A 17983-nucleotide genomic window follows, 5' to 3' on the forward strand; every position below is an offset into this window, starting at 1 on the left:
TATCTAGTTGGGCTTTTCACAGACATCAGGGAAATGACAGCCAAATCATAGTACAGGCACAGCCAAATCCCAAAATCCCACAGACAAAACTGGCTACAAGAAAGTAACAACGTGGGGCGCCTGGGTGGCTCAGCGGGTTAAAGCCTCTGCCTTCAGCTCAGGTCATGATCCCAGGGTCCTGGGATCGAGCCCCGCATCGGGCTCTCTGCTTGGCTGGGAGCCTGCTTCCTCCTCTCTCTCTCTCTGCCTGCCTCTCTGCCTACTTGTAATCTCTATCTGTCAAATAAATAAATCTTAAAAAAAAAAAAAAAAAAAAAAAAAAAAAAAAAAAAAAAAAAGAAAGTAACAACGTAGCACTGTAGTTGTAAAAAAAGTCATGAGAAATTATTAGGCGGTGTGTGGAATACAATTCCCTCTTAAGGAAACAAAAGGCCGGACCCTTATCCAAGTACTGTGTGTTGTTCTTACTTCCACAACTACACAGGAATGCAGAGAACTGAATGTGGGTCACATGAAAAGACCACACCATTAAAACATGGGTAGTAAGTACTCTGAAAACATTGAGAGATGGAAGGTAACTCAGCTCAGGGTAGAGAAGGCTGAGTGTGGGGTCACTGAGTCATAATTTTTGTGGATACGAATGTTTGTTTCTTTAATACAAAGAATGTTTTACTAAGCTCTTCTCACCCTCTCCTAGTGCAGAGAAAGAGCAAAACTGTAAAATGGAGACTGAGGGTGTTAATTTCAAAATAAGGAAGACAATTTGTTGATGACCAGGGTTACTCGATGTTGGAAAGTGTTACCAAGAGAGGCTGGGAAATCTTCCCAGGAAGGTTTTAAGAAAGGAGCAGAGGCTTATGTGTGTCTAAAGAAGTCAAAGAGAGTGCTGCTGGGAGCAGGGGTGTTCCCCTTAGTATATCCAGGCCCCGGGGACATGTGTGCTCTGTGTATGTACAGACATCGTTGTGCTTGTATTGCACAAATACTCATGCATACGGCATCAATATAAACTGGCACGTAATAGATTTGAGTGAAAAGTCATATAAATCTGCCATTTCCCCCCTTACCCCATAAACAAAAGGGAAAAGGAAAATTAAAAAACCCAAACATATGCCATTGGGCCAGATCTCTTTCTACCACATTCTCATTCAAAGGAGGGAGGTAGAAGATGAGAGAAAAACCCAGTTTGGGATAAAAGACTCCCAAAGCCTCTCAGCTACTCTTCAGTAGCCGGCTCTCATTTTACATAAGATACTCAGCACGTGGTATCCAGTAAACACACAAACAAACAAGGAACCAAAAAGAGATTTTTCTTATCATTCCACATCTGGAAAGAAATCTACCCTGTGGATTTAAATGTTAAGGTGAACTAGGTCAATAGGCAGTAGTATATCAATGGGCTACTGTGTTCTAACAAACATATTGTTAGTTGTTACTTTCCTTTTTGAATACGAATTTCAAATTTCGTTAGGAGGTTTATTTCCAAATGGTGACACGATTCCTTTCTTCTCCCACCCCCGGCCCTCCCCTATAGATGATACTTCCGTAAAAGTTCAGATTGCCAAGGATGTTTTCTCTCAGGGAACCTATCTGGGATTTTGATCTTTAGGAAATCCTGGATGCATTTCTCCAGCTCTTCCTCAATTGAGAGCTTTTCCTTAACAGCTTTTTTTTTGCTGCTCATGTTCGACTCCCTGGAGCCTGAAGTCAGAGTCCGGAGCAGATCGCTTTTCCGCCGCATCTCGGACTGTTGGATCAGCTGCACGGGTCCCTTCTTGATGGGACGGTCCAGAGTCTGGATGTTGGTCTGGCGTGTCACAGGCCCACAGATGACCGTCTCCTGGGGAGAGCTGGCCTCAGACTGACTGTCACAGCTGGAGGTGGAAAGGTCGTTGCAAGATGTGCCGCTCTCCCCTTCTTTGTCACCTGTGGCGTTCTTGCAGCAGCAGTCGCAGTGGGAGGGTGACCACCTCGAAGGCTCACCTGCAAGCAAGCACAGCACCCAAGGGGTTAATGCCAGCCAGCTCAGCCCAGAGGAGCAGCACAGCACACACACACACACACACACACACACACACACTCACAAGTATCCACAACCATATATTTACAAGAAGTGGGGTGGCACACAGGATGGGCAGCAACATGAGCACCTAAAAGTCAAGTGCACTGCAAGAAGGAAGTTCATAACTGCATGCTGGGCTTCAGTTCAGGGGCACTGCAGCCAGCTACTTAGCTACACCATGTACCAATCTTGTCACCTTGGCAGTCCCCTTATATTCTCAAAGCTTCTGTCTCTTCCCCTGGGAGATGAGGATAATCAGTTGCCTACTTCCTAGAGTTGTAGAGAGGGTATAGATAAATCAAGTGAAATTCTTAACAACGTACATAGCACACAGTAAACTCTCAATAAATGCTACCTGATTTTACCATGGCTGGTGTTAAGCCTGGATCCAGAGCTCCACGTTATTGCAGTCCAGTACAACAACAGCAGTCTACAACAGGCAGGGAGGGCTTACTCTGTGCCAGCCCCCAAGTAAGCTCTGTGTACCCATCATTTCATGGGAGCCTCATGATAATTCTATGAGTAGCTCCATTCCTAGATTTCATACAAGGAAACTAAGACCCTGAGAATTTAAGAAACTTGCCCTAGTTTGCACATTTTGTAAGTGGCAGAGCTGGGATTTGAATCAGATTTCCCAAATACCACAACCAAAGCAACCAACCATTTGTTTTTTTCAACTTGTTGGAGGGTAAAATTCCTGCTTTTCTTTAAAAACAATGTTCAGGGTTTAACTTCTCTCTCTGAAGTGTCTGTTTATCTCTCCTCAAAAATATTTATCATTCCCCCTCTGAATTATGGTTTTGTTTTGTAAGTGCCTCTAATATTGCACAAATCACATTTTGTTATTCTTTTTCACTTTATTCATTTCCTCTACTCACCATGAACTCTCCGAGGTGGGCACAGTCAAGTGTCCATTGTTGTAATTCCAGCAAGTGGCTTAGAGTATGGTGTAGAAACTCAGTAAAAGGCTGTATCCTTCTAGTAACGTTTAAGTCCCTGGATTCAGCCACACCTGGAGCTGGTCCTGTCAGTGGACTTTTAAGTTACATAATCCACTATCTTATATTTAAGCCAGCTTGAGTACCTCTCTCCCTATTCCCCTCAGTTTTGATTCACCACACTGTAATCAGCTATTTGGAGGCAGACCCATTTTTCAGATAGACAGCTGGTGGCTCCCTGAGCTAGAAAATCCACAATTACGGCACAAAGCAAGTTCCTAAACATAAGTCACTTCTCCCAGCCTTCTATCCCCTGAACATTCAGTCTTCTTAGGTCATGAACTTGATACTATTTACTTATCATACATTATATGGTAGGGTATTTCATATAGTTCATTGCACTTACGCCATAAAAAATAAAGGAAATGAATCCCCTTTATAATGCTAATATTGAGGACAAGGATAATGTAGTATCTACATATGTTTAAAAGGAGACCCAGTTTGATTTATGCTTACTCATAAACAATGAATCACATTACAGTAAGATCCCACTTTACTGGCACCTCTAATATGGTCAAAGTAGAGGAAACCTAGAATGGAAACTAATAGGAAAGTTAGATCCTGTCTTCTTGTTAAAGGCCTGTCATCCATATACTAAATGATTTAAATATTTATGGAAACTTACATATTTTCCAAAAGGAGTAAAAAGAAGCCCCTATAAATCACAACTCCAAAATTATCTCTAAAGTATATACACTCTTTCAAACCACTTTTTAAAATGTGACTGAGTAATCATTGTATTTATATACCCATTAAATGAAATGCAATAATCCAATTAGCCAAAAGGAATCACCACAGCAATAATGTCCTACTAATCCCTGGCTATTACCAGTAAATATCTTCCATGCAACAGAGAAACTGCTCAACATGTACTAGCTGCTGACTGCAATAGGAAATCTTTTCTCTGCTAGTCCAGATTCTGAGGGTATCATTTTTCTTCTTCCAAAGGCAGAATCTGCCTCTACCTCTCTAAACCCAGCCATCCCTAGACTAATAGGACTTGATGGAGAAATGGTTCCAATGCATTGGGTCAAAACAAGGTAATCATATCAATCCAGACCTGGTCTAGTTTGATCCTTTATGAGAAAAGTTCAGAAACTAACCTAAGCCTTAAAAAAATAGAAGAAGAAAAAGTAAGGAGAGGAAAGAGGAGACAAACAGAAAGGAGAAGAAGACATATCTGCTGAGATATGCCTGCGCATTACCTTAAAACAAGATGACGAACTATTTTGGCCATTACCCTGCTGAACCAGTAGAAAGACAAGTCTGTGTTTTTCTCCCCAAGAGTTACCTTCCCCACTATAAAGTCATTTCATGACTTAGGAAAACCTAAGGCTTTTCTAAAGGGCAATTTAACAACACGAACACCATCATGGGAGGGAGCCCTGTGCATGTTTCTGTGAAAAACTGCACACAATCTTCCACTGCATGTCCAAGGCAAGAATGCAGAGCAGATGCAGCTATCTTCCCTGAACTGCCACGATGATCATGGGTTTAAATGTCAGCTGGGATCCTCCAGCTTCCAGGCTAATAGAAATATCACTTTCTACTTATTCTAGGAGCTATCACTATTAAAGGGAAATTGAACAACTTAATTTTAGTGAAGCCTGTCATACTACAACATGTTTCAATATTTTATGAGAACATTTGAATGTTTTAACATTTTCAGCAAGACAATTCATAAGAAGGCTTCTGAAGTCCATATATTAAATCAAGGAAAAGATGGTATGAATGCAGCTGGAGGTCCTGTGTGAAGAGTCATCATGAAATTTAAAAACAGTCAAATGTGAGAAGATAACCACTCCGTTTTTTTGGGGGGGGGGCACTGTCTGTCTCATTACCCCCTTCCCAAGAACTGGACCAGAGCAGAGGTTTGAAACCATAGCAGAGAAGTAATGTGTGTGGGCTGTGGACCTGTTCGCCCTTGCAGCCGCACTGACATGTGCTCACCAGTCCTGGCAGATGTGGAAGGAGCTGTGAAGGGTCAATTCTGTAACTCAAGGTATTCTAGAATCTCCCCAATTATAGCAAATTATGATCTCATAAATACCTTGGTACTTCAAATTACAATATACTTTTGCTCCCCATCAGCTGAGGTTTCAATACTGACTGGAATAATTTTCTCCATTTGAAGAGAAAACAGGTTACAACTGATTAGCCAGATGTAGGAAAAAAACCATTTCATCCCAAGAAAAGTCTCATTTATTGATATTAAAAGGGCAAAAAAAAAAATCTAATGTCTTTTGAAGGGTTTGTTAACAGGCTAATGGTCAAAAAGCATAATAGCTCTACTTTATTTTTAAATAAGCCACTGCTTAATTTGTTGGATATTATATCATTTTTGGTGCCTGGCACATAACAGAGGTTTGATAACTGTTTGCTGAATGAATGAATGACCCAAACACACGTGTTAAATTGTATCAAAATCATAATGCAGCAGCACAGATTGCGGACTCCAGAATCAGGCCCCACAATTTCTCAGTTTGGATAAAAAATACTTCACCTCCCTGAGCCTTAATTTCCTCATCTAAAAAGTAAGGCTAATAATAGTATCTCTTGGGGTGCGTGCGTGGCTCAGTGGGTTAAGCCTCTGCCTTCGGCTCGGGTCATGATCTCAGAGTCCTGGGATCGAGCCCTTCATCGGGCTCTCTGCTCAGCAGGGAGCCTACTGCCTCTCTGCCTACTTGTGATATCTCTCTCTGTCAAATAAATCAACAAAATCTTTAAAAATAATAGTAGTATCTCCCTCACAGAGGTTTTAGAAAAATGAAACGAGACAATTAATGTAAAGGTGTTTCATGGTTTGAAGCACCCTATAAATGTTCTATTCATTCATACCTATTTGCTCTACTAAAAGCCAGGCACTAACCTACATAAACCACACAAAGGAGGAGGATGTTCAACAGGATTTGGTATCACTGATGCTGACACTAGACTCATCAAGAAAATGTATAATGACATTTAGTAATGCCTGGATTTGCTGTGGGAGCGGAGAGTAACCACAAGCACATGCAGTGTCTGGCACATAGTATGTGACCAGGGGATAGTTTTGGAAAGAAGTTTCCTTTACTGCACAGTGCTTACAATTTCACAAATGGATGAGTCTACTGAAATAAGAATTTGCTTGAAAACACACAAAATAAATTTAAACCTAGAGCCAGGAATAATCTGTATTTTGGATTAAGGGGGGAGGAACAGGACCGTAAATCGCCCTAAGTCCTTAAAGCCAAATCTTCCAACATTTTACAACTCTGAAAAACTAAGGACCAGTCAGGCAAGTTGTATGATTGTACGTGGCCCCTTTGGACCATAGTCCTAACTGCAGATGTCCCTACTGATAAAGAAGGAAAAAAGGGGAAAGACTACAGAATACTTCTCCCCTATGAAAAATTCAAACCCAGCTGAGTGAAACATGACTTAGCAAACTCACAAAGTGCTTATGCATTTTTAAAAGAGGCAGCACTGCAATCTACCCACACTTCAAATTCTCCACCTGCTAATGGTTGTGAACACAATGCACATCATTTACAGCAACAGCTGGGAAAACTGCTTTCCCCTGTCTTCTCTGTCAATGATGTAGGAGCCTGCCAGTCTGGGAGCTAGGTGGCCAGATCTAATTTATTGAGGCTGCTGAAAGACTTTCTTGGTATCCCAGCTGAAAAGTCAATAATGGCCAAATTGATGTTTTTATAATTCTGCTAACCTTGGAGAAGATATTTCATAGTAGAGATTGGGAATAGGCAGGCTGTGCAAGTTTCTGAGAAAATACATTTTCCAGCTTGATAATCATCCTTTCTTGCTTCCTTTCCACTCTTGGACATTTGTCCTTGGATGGGCCCAGCTGGGGCTCTTCATTAAGAGGTGGCAAATTTGGGTAAGAGCAGACGGTTAAAATCATTCATGCATCAGTCAGGGCCAGTCGAGAAAACAGGCATTGTACCTGTAATCTTCATAGGGAGAATTTAATATAAGGAATTGGTAAAACAGGTACTGGAGGGGTGAAAAAGATGCAGAAAGACTGCAGGAGGCAGCTACCACTTCTAGGGCTGGGGAGACAAATCGAAGATGGGGTTATCAGAACCTGGAAGCTTGCAAGAGCCACCATGTGGAGGTTGTGCCCAGGCATCCAAGGAAGGCACGTTGCCTGTAGATCCTGGTATCTCTGAAGAGCCTGGCTCTGCAGGGTACAGAACAAAACAAAATTACAAACTGGGACTAACTACTTCTGGTAATAAAATAAACAAATAAAGGCTGGGTTGATGCTGATGAGCAGTATGCTGACAAGGAGTCCCTCCTCTGCTCCTGTCCTCTAGCCTTCCTCTTGCAAACCCTGTGACAGCACAGCCCCCAAGGGGAAGCCTGCTGGGCCAATGCAAAGTGTGGTTAGCTGAATCCCAGCCCCAGCATCACAAGGCAGAATCAAGAGGTGGATTTGGGACTGAGAGACAACAGCTTAATAAGAGTGTGCTGACCCTGCCAGGGATGGGAAAGAAAAGAAAGACAGTTCTTGACCTGCCAGAACCTGTGCTCAGACACAGGAGTCGGGAAATGGAAACAACAGAAAGCTATCACTGAGTTCAGTTCCTGCCCTGCTGCCCTTTCTTATACCTTAGGGTTTTGTATTTGCTCTCCTTCTGCCGCAAACAGTTATATTTCTGATATTCACCTGTTTAGTTCCTTTTTGTCCTCCAATGCTCAATTTAGACATCTCTTTCTCAGAACAGCCTCATCTCTATCCCCCACCCCAGTTGAAGCCAGTCCCAATCTCCAGCTTACCTCTTCTGCACCATCAACATGGGTAATTATGGAGGTGTTCTACATTTATTTGTTCAATGTCTGTTTCCCCACACCTGACTGTAAAGCCTATGTTTGTTCCTTTCTGGCAAACTTCAAGCCACATACAGACTAGGGTTTCGGGGCACATTGTAGTAGATGCATGACAAATGAATGGGAGAGGAGATGGATAATGGTACAGAAAATAAATTTTGGTTTAGTGTGTGTGATAGAGACAGTAAACCTTCCACACACACAGAGGAAAGAAAAATCTTGACGTGCAAAGGTAGTTAAAATGGAAAATATTTAGACATACCACTAGGCATGTAACAACAATGTGCTGACCAGCATAGGTAACAGCAGGATCCACAGGCATATCCAGAATTGAATCAATGTATATATGTGCTTCTGTGTATACACACATATATAATTTTTTAACTGATCATCAATTATTTTATTGACACAGACACAGAAAAAAATCCTTAGAGGCATTATACAACTTAAGTAAAAATTAACTTTCCTAACCATTCTATCATGGGTCTCTATTCATACCATTTTCCAATTTGGTGATGCTCAGTCATACCCTCCCAGCTCAGAATTTTCAGTTGTGGGGTTTCCCTCTGAATAAAGTAATGTGATGGTGTGCTGTAAGGCAGGACATCCTGAATTCTGGCCTCCTGGCCTACTGCCTTGCTCTTCCAATGTTCCTGGATAACACCCCTACCTCATTTTCCAGGTACTTTTTGCCCTTTTCTTTCTTTCTTCCTGCCTACTGTATTTCCTCCTCCTAGTCTCAGCATTTCTCTGTTAAGATCCTACTTAGTTACTCTTGCCCTCAAAGTCCTCATTGCCCTGTTTCATAGGCAAGTCCCACAGCCCATCCTGATCCCTTTTCCTACCCAGGGCCTCTAGCATGGCCATTCCCTTTTACATTTTTCTTTACTGATTTTTCATAAGTTCGAACTAGGGGCCCGAACAACTCCTCCCCCTATAATGCCTCTCAATCAACATCTAAGGGTCTTCTGTCTCTTAGAATGAAATGTGTATGTCATTATTATAGGGGTTGTTTATCCCCTTTTCAGTAGAAACACCCCCCCCCCTTTTTTTAAGAAAGAGAGCATGAGAGGGGAGAAGGTCAGAGGGAGAAGCAGACTCCCTATGGAGCTGGGAGCCCGATGGGGAACTTGATCCCAGGACTCTGGAATCATGACCTGAGACAAGGCAGTCGCTTAACCAAGTGAGCCTCCCAGGTGCCCAAAATACCTTTTTCTCCCTTTTGGGAACTACCTCTTCCTAACTCCATGTGCTCCTGAAGGGACCGTCACCCATACTGCCATGCCTAGCCACAAGGGGAGGACATCTGACCCATGTGTGAACTTCCCATGTTTCAACCATGGGACCCAAGTTGTGTGAACCTGAGTCTTCACTGAAACTCAGCCACTGGAGTTTATGGGTAATATATATTCTATGATATGGGCTGTTGCCAAGATAGGGGAATGTGAGTTCACTGGGCACCTTCCCTACAGGTTGGCAAGAGGACATTCATGCACAAAGAAGCCAAGCAAGACAGGCAAAGCTGAGCATAGTCAAGAGATAGAACTGACTGTGTCTGTGTTGTCTCAAGTCGACCCCATTCCTAGGCTTATAATTTCATAAACCAGAAATTCTCTTTGCTTAATCTAGTATGAGTTAGTTTTGTCTTAAATATGGTAAGAGTCTTGAACACAACATCACATTCATATAACTGATGTCTAATTTACCTGTGTCATTCTCTAGCACTTGCATAACTCTAGCACTAACGTTGGCCAGTTCTTTAGGGGCAAGTACTCCCACATGGCTAAACTACTTTGTAGGTAAATAGTTTCTTTAGGGAATGGTACCTCTTCTCTACACTAGTTCCAACAAAGTTGACTAACACTCTCAGGAGACGCTCAGGCTCTCCTGCCACCTGTTGTACACAGTCAATCTTGGAGTGGGTAATAGCTATACCTCCAAAACCAGACACTTAGCATAATAATAATAGATATAATTTATTGAGGGTCCCCTTTGTGCTGATTATAGTGCTCAGCACCATATATAATCTTCACAATATTATATGAGGTGGATGTTCTTCTTTCCTTTTTATGGAAGAGGAGATTGTAGGTCAAAGTGGTCAATTACCCAATCCAGTTACAGAGTGGACAAGTGACAAACTGAGAATTCCAATTCAGATATTTTAGTACAAAGCTTCTGCTCTTTTGGGGGAATAATATTCAATACCACGAGAGTTTTCTATCAGAAATATTAAAAATTCTAACAGGCCCAAAAGGTGGAAGTGTTGACTTTAAGACATGATAGCCCCAGTGATTTCAGCACTCAGTCACTTTCAGAGGTAATCAGCTAACTGAACAACTTGAAAATCCACAGGACTGTTACCATTATGCTTATATAAGAAATCTTAATTCTGTTCTCTGAGCTGACTAGAAAGAACTGAAAGCGGCAAAATGGAGGATGAAGTGTCCCGGGTGCTCTTCCTGATGTGTGGGCACACTGTCTCCCTCCACTATGCATCAGTGCCAACACAGCTGCCCTGGTAGCAGTCAGCAGTATCTCAAGTATGTACCAAATTCATACAGGAAACAAACCCTTTGCCAGTTAATTAAGATAGAATAGTTACTAATACTGCTTAATGAATTTTAAATAACCAACCAATATGCAATACTTTCTCAAAAGGGAAAAAATAAAAACACAACAATCTATCGTTTATTGGCAAATGCAAACCTAAACTTCTATTGATCCTCCTGGTAGAATTAAAAAAAAAAAAAAAAAAAAAAGCCAAATTAACCCAGAGAAGTTGTTTACAGGCTGGAGAACCCTGTGAATTTATGAGAATCACAGATAATATAAAAGTGTCTTAAAGATATTTATAAGTCATAAACTACTTAAAAAGGGAGTTAGGTTGGCCAGAAAACTTTAGTCGATGAGAAGCACAGCCAGCCATGAGAAGGATCACTTGGATGATGGTGCAGAGCTCACTGCAAGCGGGCCCACACAGAACCTTGGGGTGTGAGACCTGGAAAGGACCTCAGAGGCTCCTGAGTACCTCGTTTTATAATGAGGAGAAAGAAGGAGCCTAAGAGTAAGTGTCAAAGCCAAACTCAAGTCTGGAGCCCTGTCTGAGATCTTGCCGGAGACACAGCTTGGAAGGTGTGGCGCGCTAAGAGCAAAAATCACCTCCAACTTTTGAGGGTTTCATATCTGGACAATCTTTCATCTGGGGTGGGAAAACTCGCAGGAGGAATCCACTGCTGAGTACAGTCAAGATGAGCACAAGGCAGAAGAGTCTGGAGAAAGCAGATTCCTACCATATGATCACACACCTAATGGTCAGAGAGAGAAAAATGGTAAAGAGAGAGAGAAATGGTGAGAGAGATAGACAGAGAGGCAAAGACAAAGAAGGAGGGAGCATGAATGGTACCTCTACCTGATGATAATGTAGACCTGTGTTTGCATCTACCTCTGAGCCAGACACAGGGCCTGGCCCTTTACCTGCACCATCTCACTGAATCATGATAACCAGTGAAGAGACTTAAGGAATTCCACCACCTAATTCCCACTTCCTGAATAGGAGGCTCCAAGGGACCACACTTCCCAGCTCTCAGGAAGACTCAAATTCCAGAGATTTACTCAGAGTCAACATCTCAAAGGCCTATTTTATTTTTTATTTTTATTTTTTTTAAGATTTTATTTATTTATTTGACAGATAGAGATCACAAGCAGGCAGAGAGGCAGGCAGAGAGAGAGAGGAAGCAGGCTCCCTGATGAGCAGAGAGCCGATGCGGGGCTCGATCCCAGGATCCTGAGATCATGACCTGAGCTGAAGGCAGAGGCTTAACCCACTGAGCCACCCAGGTGCCCCTCAAAGGCCTATTTTAAAGTACCTGTACCCACAGTGTGAGAACAAGTCTGACACCTCAGTGGAGTTAATTTATCACAATGCTTGGACTTGACAGAGGAAGCCTAGGAATTCACAAAAGGCATTAATGAAAAACAAGAACGTACCACGTGTCATGTGCAATGCTAAGTGCTTTACAAATATTTTACTCTAACAACAGTCTAAGGCAAGGTTTCCCATTACTGACATTTGCACAGAATAATTCTTTGCTCTGGGGGCTATCCTGTACATTACAGGATCTGTATCAGCAGACCATCCCTGGCCTCTATCACTACTCTCTACTCCCTTCTTCAGTGAAGAACTAAAAACCTCTGGGTACTGCCAAATGTCCTCTGGGCAGCAAAATCACCCCTAGTTGAGAACTACTGTTCTAAGGTAAGTAGTAGTCTTATTTTATGGTAAGGAAATGGAATTCCACAAATTTGACTAATTTGCTCATGAGTCACAAAGCTAGTAAAAGGTGAAACTAGGATTTGATTTTTGGTAGATCCGACTCCAAGACTATTACTTGTTCCATTGTTATACTCTGATGCTCCTATGAAACGCTGCTTTTCTGAAAGGAGCTTACTGAGCAGAAACAATCCTTCCATTCACAGTAAGTTCCAAAAGAAGCCAAATGAAAGGAAATGAAGAAAACTGAGTTGCCTTTTAACCTTTCATAAAATGGAAAAAACACTTCATCTTCACCAGGCTATGTTCAGATAACAGAGTAAGATTTACACAATTTAGCAGCTCTGTCTGAACGTGTTATCTCTGCTAATTGGCCACTGGTTCATTACTATTCTTTTCACTAGGATTTCAAAATGGGACAATGGTGGTTCCATCCAAAGACTTTCCCCACACAGCTACAGCCTATATTAATAATCATGTAATGATAAGAAACAAAGTTAAATTGAGCATTTAGTACATTCCAAGTGTTGTTCTATACTTTCCTTGCAGAATCTCGTTTGAGATTTAAAACACCCCTATGGGGTAGGCTCTACTGTTACATTTTACAGAAGAGCTAACTGAGGGATAGAGCTGGTAAACAACTAACCTCAATCTTCAAGAGACAAGCTGAGATGCAGGCTTGGAATTTCCATAACAAGTCAGGCAGTAATTAAAACCCTGTGGCTTAGAACTTGGGCTTTAGAATCAAAGACACCACAATGGGGCACAACTCTGCTGGTGATTTGCAGCTTCCTCATCTATAAATGTTAGAAATAACAGTACTTCTCTTGTAGGATGAGAATTAAATGCTATTTGTCCACAGCATGCTTACAGTGCCTAGAATATATTCAATCCCCGTCAAATAATGTTTTTTTTTTAAAAGATAAATTATTATCTTGATACCTAAATTGGCAATGTTGATAGCAGTCACAGTCATGAATATTTAAAAGGTAATTTCAATAATGGTAACTTGATAGGTAACTTACTTCTACTTTTCTTTGTTTTCCTGTTACTTAACCCAGATCTCTGCTTTCTAGTGTCATTATGGGCTGTTTACCAAAGCACTGATCCCGTTTGCACAGATTGATAGTATTTAGGAAAACATCACTGAAGAACAATTAGTAGGTAAGTTCTCATCCCCATAGCTCTGGGGCAAGAATTGCCATATGTGAACTGCAGTGACTCTAAGGGCAGTAAGAATTCCTGAAAGAGGGTAAATCCTCAAAAGAGCATAAAACAGTTAATGGTAGTTCACTGTTACACCTTTATATATGATTTTCCTGTTTCTTTTTAAAAGATTTTAGGTATTAGAAAGAGTTTGTGTGAAAGAAAGACTGCACATGAGCAGGGGGAGGGGCTGAGGGAGAGGGAGAAGGAATATCAGATTCCCTGATAAATGTGGAACACAACCAGGGGCTCATAACCCTGAGATCATGACCTGAGCCAAGATCAAGAGCTCTGTGCTCAACTAACTGAGGCACCCAGGCACCCCTTCCTGTTTCTCTTAAGTCATAGTAATTACATACAAATGCACAACCTCATAAAATTGCCCAACTCACTCTTCTGTGATGGGGAGAAACATCCTTTAATCACAGAGCCCCCCCACCCAAATCATGGAACCCACCATTACCTCCATGGTTAATTCACTTAAAACAGTCTTTGAAGTGGTTTACAGGTATATCCAATATAAATGAAAGCAAAAGCTACCAACATTAATTGGCACTAATGACTTTCAGACAGTAAGGGATGGAAAACAATTCTCCCTCTGATAATCATAGGAAAATAAGGCTGAAAGAGATCTGAACTCTACATTTCTTAGTCTCTGGTTATTAAATATATTCCCTTTTCTTAACTGATCATCAGATCTGCGACAACACATTCTTAATTGTTTACATTTGGAAAATGGCTGGAAAAGAACTTTTTAAAAAGAAATCCCAAACAGGGGTGCCTGGGCACCACAATCAGTTAAGCCTCTGACTCTTGGTTTTGGCTTAGGTCGTGAGCTCAGGGTCCTTTGATTGAGCTCTGCATGGGGCTCTGCACTCAGAGCAGAGTGTGCTCAAGTTTCCCTATCTCTCTGCCTTTCAAATAAATGTGTGTGAGAGAGAGAGAGAGCACGAGAGAGGCGAGCTTGAGCTAGGGGCAGGAACAACAGGAGAGGGAGGACTCCTAGATGAGCAGGGAGCCCAAAGGGGGACTCAATCCTAGGACCTGAGATCATGACCTGAGCCAAAGGCAGCTGCTTAACTGACTGAGCCACTCAGGTACCCAAATAAGTCTTTGAGAAAGAGAGAGAGAGAGAGAGAGAGAGAGAGAGAAACAAAAGAGTGGTAGAGGAGTCCAATTTCATTTTTTTGCATGTCGTTATCCAGTTTTCTTAGTACCATTTATTGAAGAAACTACCTTCCTCATGGAGTATTCTTGGCTCCCTTGTCAAATGTTAGTTGACCATATATATGTGCAGGTTTATTTCTGGACTCTTAATTCTGTTCTTTTGAACTATTAGTCTATCTTTATGCCAATACCATACTGTGTTGTTGTTGTTTTTTTTAAGATTTTATTTATTTGACAGAGATCCATGTAGACAGAGAGGCTGACAGAGAGGGAGTGGGGGGAAGCAGGCTCCCCGCTAAGCAGAGAGCTCCACTCGGCGCTCCATCCCAGGACTATGGGATCATGACCTGAGCCGAAGGCAAAGGCTTTAACCACCTGAGCCACCCAGGCACTCCTACCATACTGTTTTTTGTTTTTTTTTAATTAATTTATTTATTTATATTTGCTTATTTACAGCATAACAGTGTTCATTGTTCTGGCATCACACCCAGTGCTCCATGCAGTACGTGCCCTCCCTATTACCCACCACCTGGTTCCTCAACCTCCCACCCCACCGCCCCTTCATAACCCTCTGGTTGTTTTTCAGAGTCCACAGTCTCTCATGGTTCATCTCCCCTTCCAGTTTCCCTCAGCTCCCTCTCCTCTCCATCTCCCCAAGTCCTCCATGCTACCATACTGTTTTGATTTCTATTGCTTTGTAACATAGTTTGAGGTCAGAAAGCTTGTTCTTTTTTCTCAGGATTGCTTTGGCTATTCAGGATCTTTTGGGACTTTATACAAATTTTAGGATTTTTCTTTTTCTTTTAATTTTAATTAATTTATTTTTTTAAAGTAAATTCTACACCCAGTATGGAGGTTTAACTTAGAACTCCAAGATCAAGAGTTGCATGTTCCCCTGACTGAGCCAGCCTGGCATCTTGGATTTTTCTTTCTATTTCTGTGCAAAAATGCCATTGGAATTTTGACACAGATTGCCTGATCTCAAAATGGATTAAAGACTTAAACATGAACCCTGAGACCATAAAACTTGGAGAAGAAAACATAGGGAAAATCTCCTTGACAACTGGTCTTGGAAATGATTTTTTGAATATGACACCAAAAGCACAAACAGCAAAAGCACAAACCACTAAGTGGAACTATATCAAACTAAGAAGCTTCTGTACAGCTAAAGAAACATTCAGCAAAATGAAAAGGTGACCTATGGGATGGGGGAAAGTATCTGCAAGCCAAGAATATGATAAATGGTTAATATCCAAAATATATAAAGAACACTTATGACTCAATAATTTAAAAAAAAAACAATTAAAAAATGAGCAGAGGAGGTGAATAGACTTTTTTCCAAAGAAAATATACAAAAGGCCAACAAGTACATGAAAAGGTGCCAGAATGAGGAAAAGGTTGGTAGCTAGGGGAAGATAAAGGTAATGAGTTATATCTCGGAATTCTTATGGGCCTCTAGAAGATCCAAACTGATAAAGCCTGATCTCTCTCCTCACAACACTATTTTGAATTCCATTTTTTCCCCATGCTTCTCCTCTAATTCCATAAAGATGTCTGTTTCAACACTTCCATGTGACATGCTTGCATCCATACAGTTGTACAGAGTAGCTTGGTGTAAAACAGAAAAGTGACCTCAGCAATATGAATGTAAGATATTTTACATATTTTATAAGACATTCAATTTTACTCTTCTGTTATTCTTGTCTTTCATTAAAATATAAGTTCTTGGAAAGTAAGCTCCCATTTGAAAGAGACTTCTGGCTGAAAATTATGCTCATTCCACTCTGACAAAGATTTGAGAAGAGTCATGACTTAGCAGGAGATAAATTATGAAACCTACTATTTGTATAATACTTAATAGATTATAGAACCACTTTCATTCATTATACCTCATTTGATCCTTGTATTTATTCAATCAGCACTCAGCTAATATCTGATGGCTCTCAACCAGAAACTGTCTAAGCAATGGGTTCAGACCTACCACAGGGATTCACATTCTGATAAGATAGATAAACAATAGTCAAGTTAAAGATAATAAAAGTTCAGATAGTGTTGAGGGCTGCAAAGAAACGAAGACAGGATAATATAATGTAGAGAGTTGGGGAGAGAGGGTTGTAATCAACAGATGGAGTGGTCAGTTGGCATCTCCAGAAAAGGTAACATTTAAGCAGAGACCCAGCATCCAGAAGAGTCCAGCCTGTGAAGATCATGTAGCTGTCATTATAGGCAAAAGGAGCTTTGAATGCAAAGGTCCTGAGGTCGGAATAAGATGGCATGTGCAGAGAACAGAAAGGAAGTCTGCATGGCTTGATTGTGGTGAGAGAGGAGGAAGTATAGAAAATGAGGTTAGAGAAACAGACTGGGGCCAAATCCAGTAGGACTGCAAAGGCTACAATCAAAGAGTTAGGGTTTTATACCAGGGCATAAAGATTGATGGGTTTTTGTTTTTTTAGAAGACTTTTTTATTTGAGAGAGAGAGTGAATGAGAGAGTCCACGAGAAGGGGCAGAGGGAGAGGGAGAACCAGGCTTCCCAATGAGCAGGGAGCCCAATTTGGGACTTTATCCCAGGACCAGAGATCATGACCTGAGCTGAAGGCAAACACTTAACCAACTGAGCCACCCAGGTGTCTCACGATAGATGGTTTTAACAGAGGAATTACATGACTTTAATTCATCTTTATTACAAGCTTACTCTTCTTGTTCTCTAGAGGATGGATTAATGGTGAGCAAGAATGGAGGTAGGGAAGCCAGTTAGGAGGCTATTCCAGAGTCCAGGCAAAAGATAACTGACTTCTAGGAGTAGAGGTAGAGACCAAGTACTCTATGACATACATTTCTTTATTCTCACTGAGGCTCAGGAAAGCAAAGAGTCTAAGCTGGGTATAAGAGCAGAGAATTTTTCTGTTTATAAATTCAGTTCTTCCCCATTATGCCATGATTGTGTCAGTAAAGACATCCCAATACATAGGTTGTTGAAATCTTTCACAAGTAATCTGTTTTTGACAGAAGATGTTCTCACTGTCTCTAGCCCTATCCTGTGTATCAGTAGACTTCCTTGGTTAGTCCTTCAGCTGATCTGCACCTGCTGGGGTTATTTGATTGACTTCACAAACTGGGAGCCTGGAGTTTAATTCTACAATCAGGAATCATTATATTGTTTGTAAACAATGACAGACTATGATAAATATGCATTCTGGTTAATTACTTCCTTCCCATGTGCCATCTTCACTTTCTCATTTCCATCATCCTGTCACATCTGAGTACCTGATTGTGCTTTCCCTATCAGAGGCAGAGAGAGAATAACTGCAAACACATTGAAATGCAGGAAGACAGCTCTGTATCCTCTGGGTTGTCAGAAACAGGAGCAAAACCTGGAGTTCAAACACCAATGAAAATTAACAGATTTCAACATGTTCGGCTTTATATTATTCCTTTGGTTTGTGTATTTCTAT

General features: G+C 41.2%; 1 protein-coding gene across 3 annotated transcripts in view; it reads right to left on the reverse strand.

Annotated features, from left to right (window-relative positions):
- Positions 1–1528: 1528 nt before the first annotated feature.
- KCTD16 (potassium channel tetramerization domain containing 16) overlaps positions 1529–17983 on the reverse strand; it is a 261737-nt gene continuing 245282 nt past the window's right edge. For all 3 annotated transcript variants that reach the window (XM_046000218.1, XM_046000217.1, XM_046000216.1), the window contains exon 3: positions 1529–1983. In XM_046000218.1, coding sequence (XP_045856174.1) covers positions 1529–1983 — 455 coding nt within the window. The remainder of the gene's footprint in view (positions 1984–17983) is intronic.

This window comes from Meles meles, chromosome 3, assembly GCF_922984935.1.
Source record: "Meles meles chromosome 3, mMelMel3.1 paternal haplotype, whole genome shotgun sequence".
NCBI lineage: Eukaryota > Metazoa > Chordata > Mammalia > Carnivora > Mustelidae > Meles > Meles meles.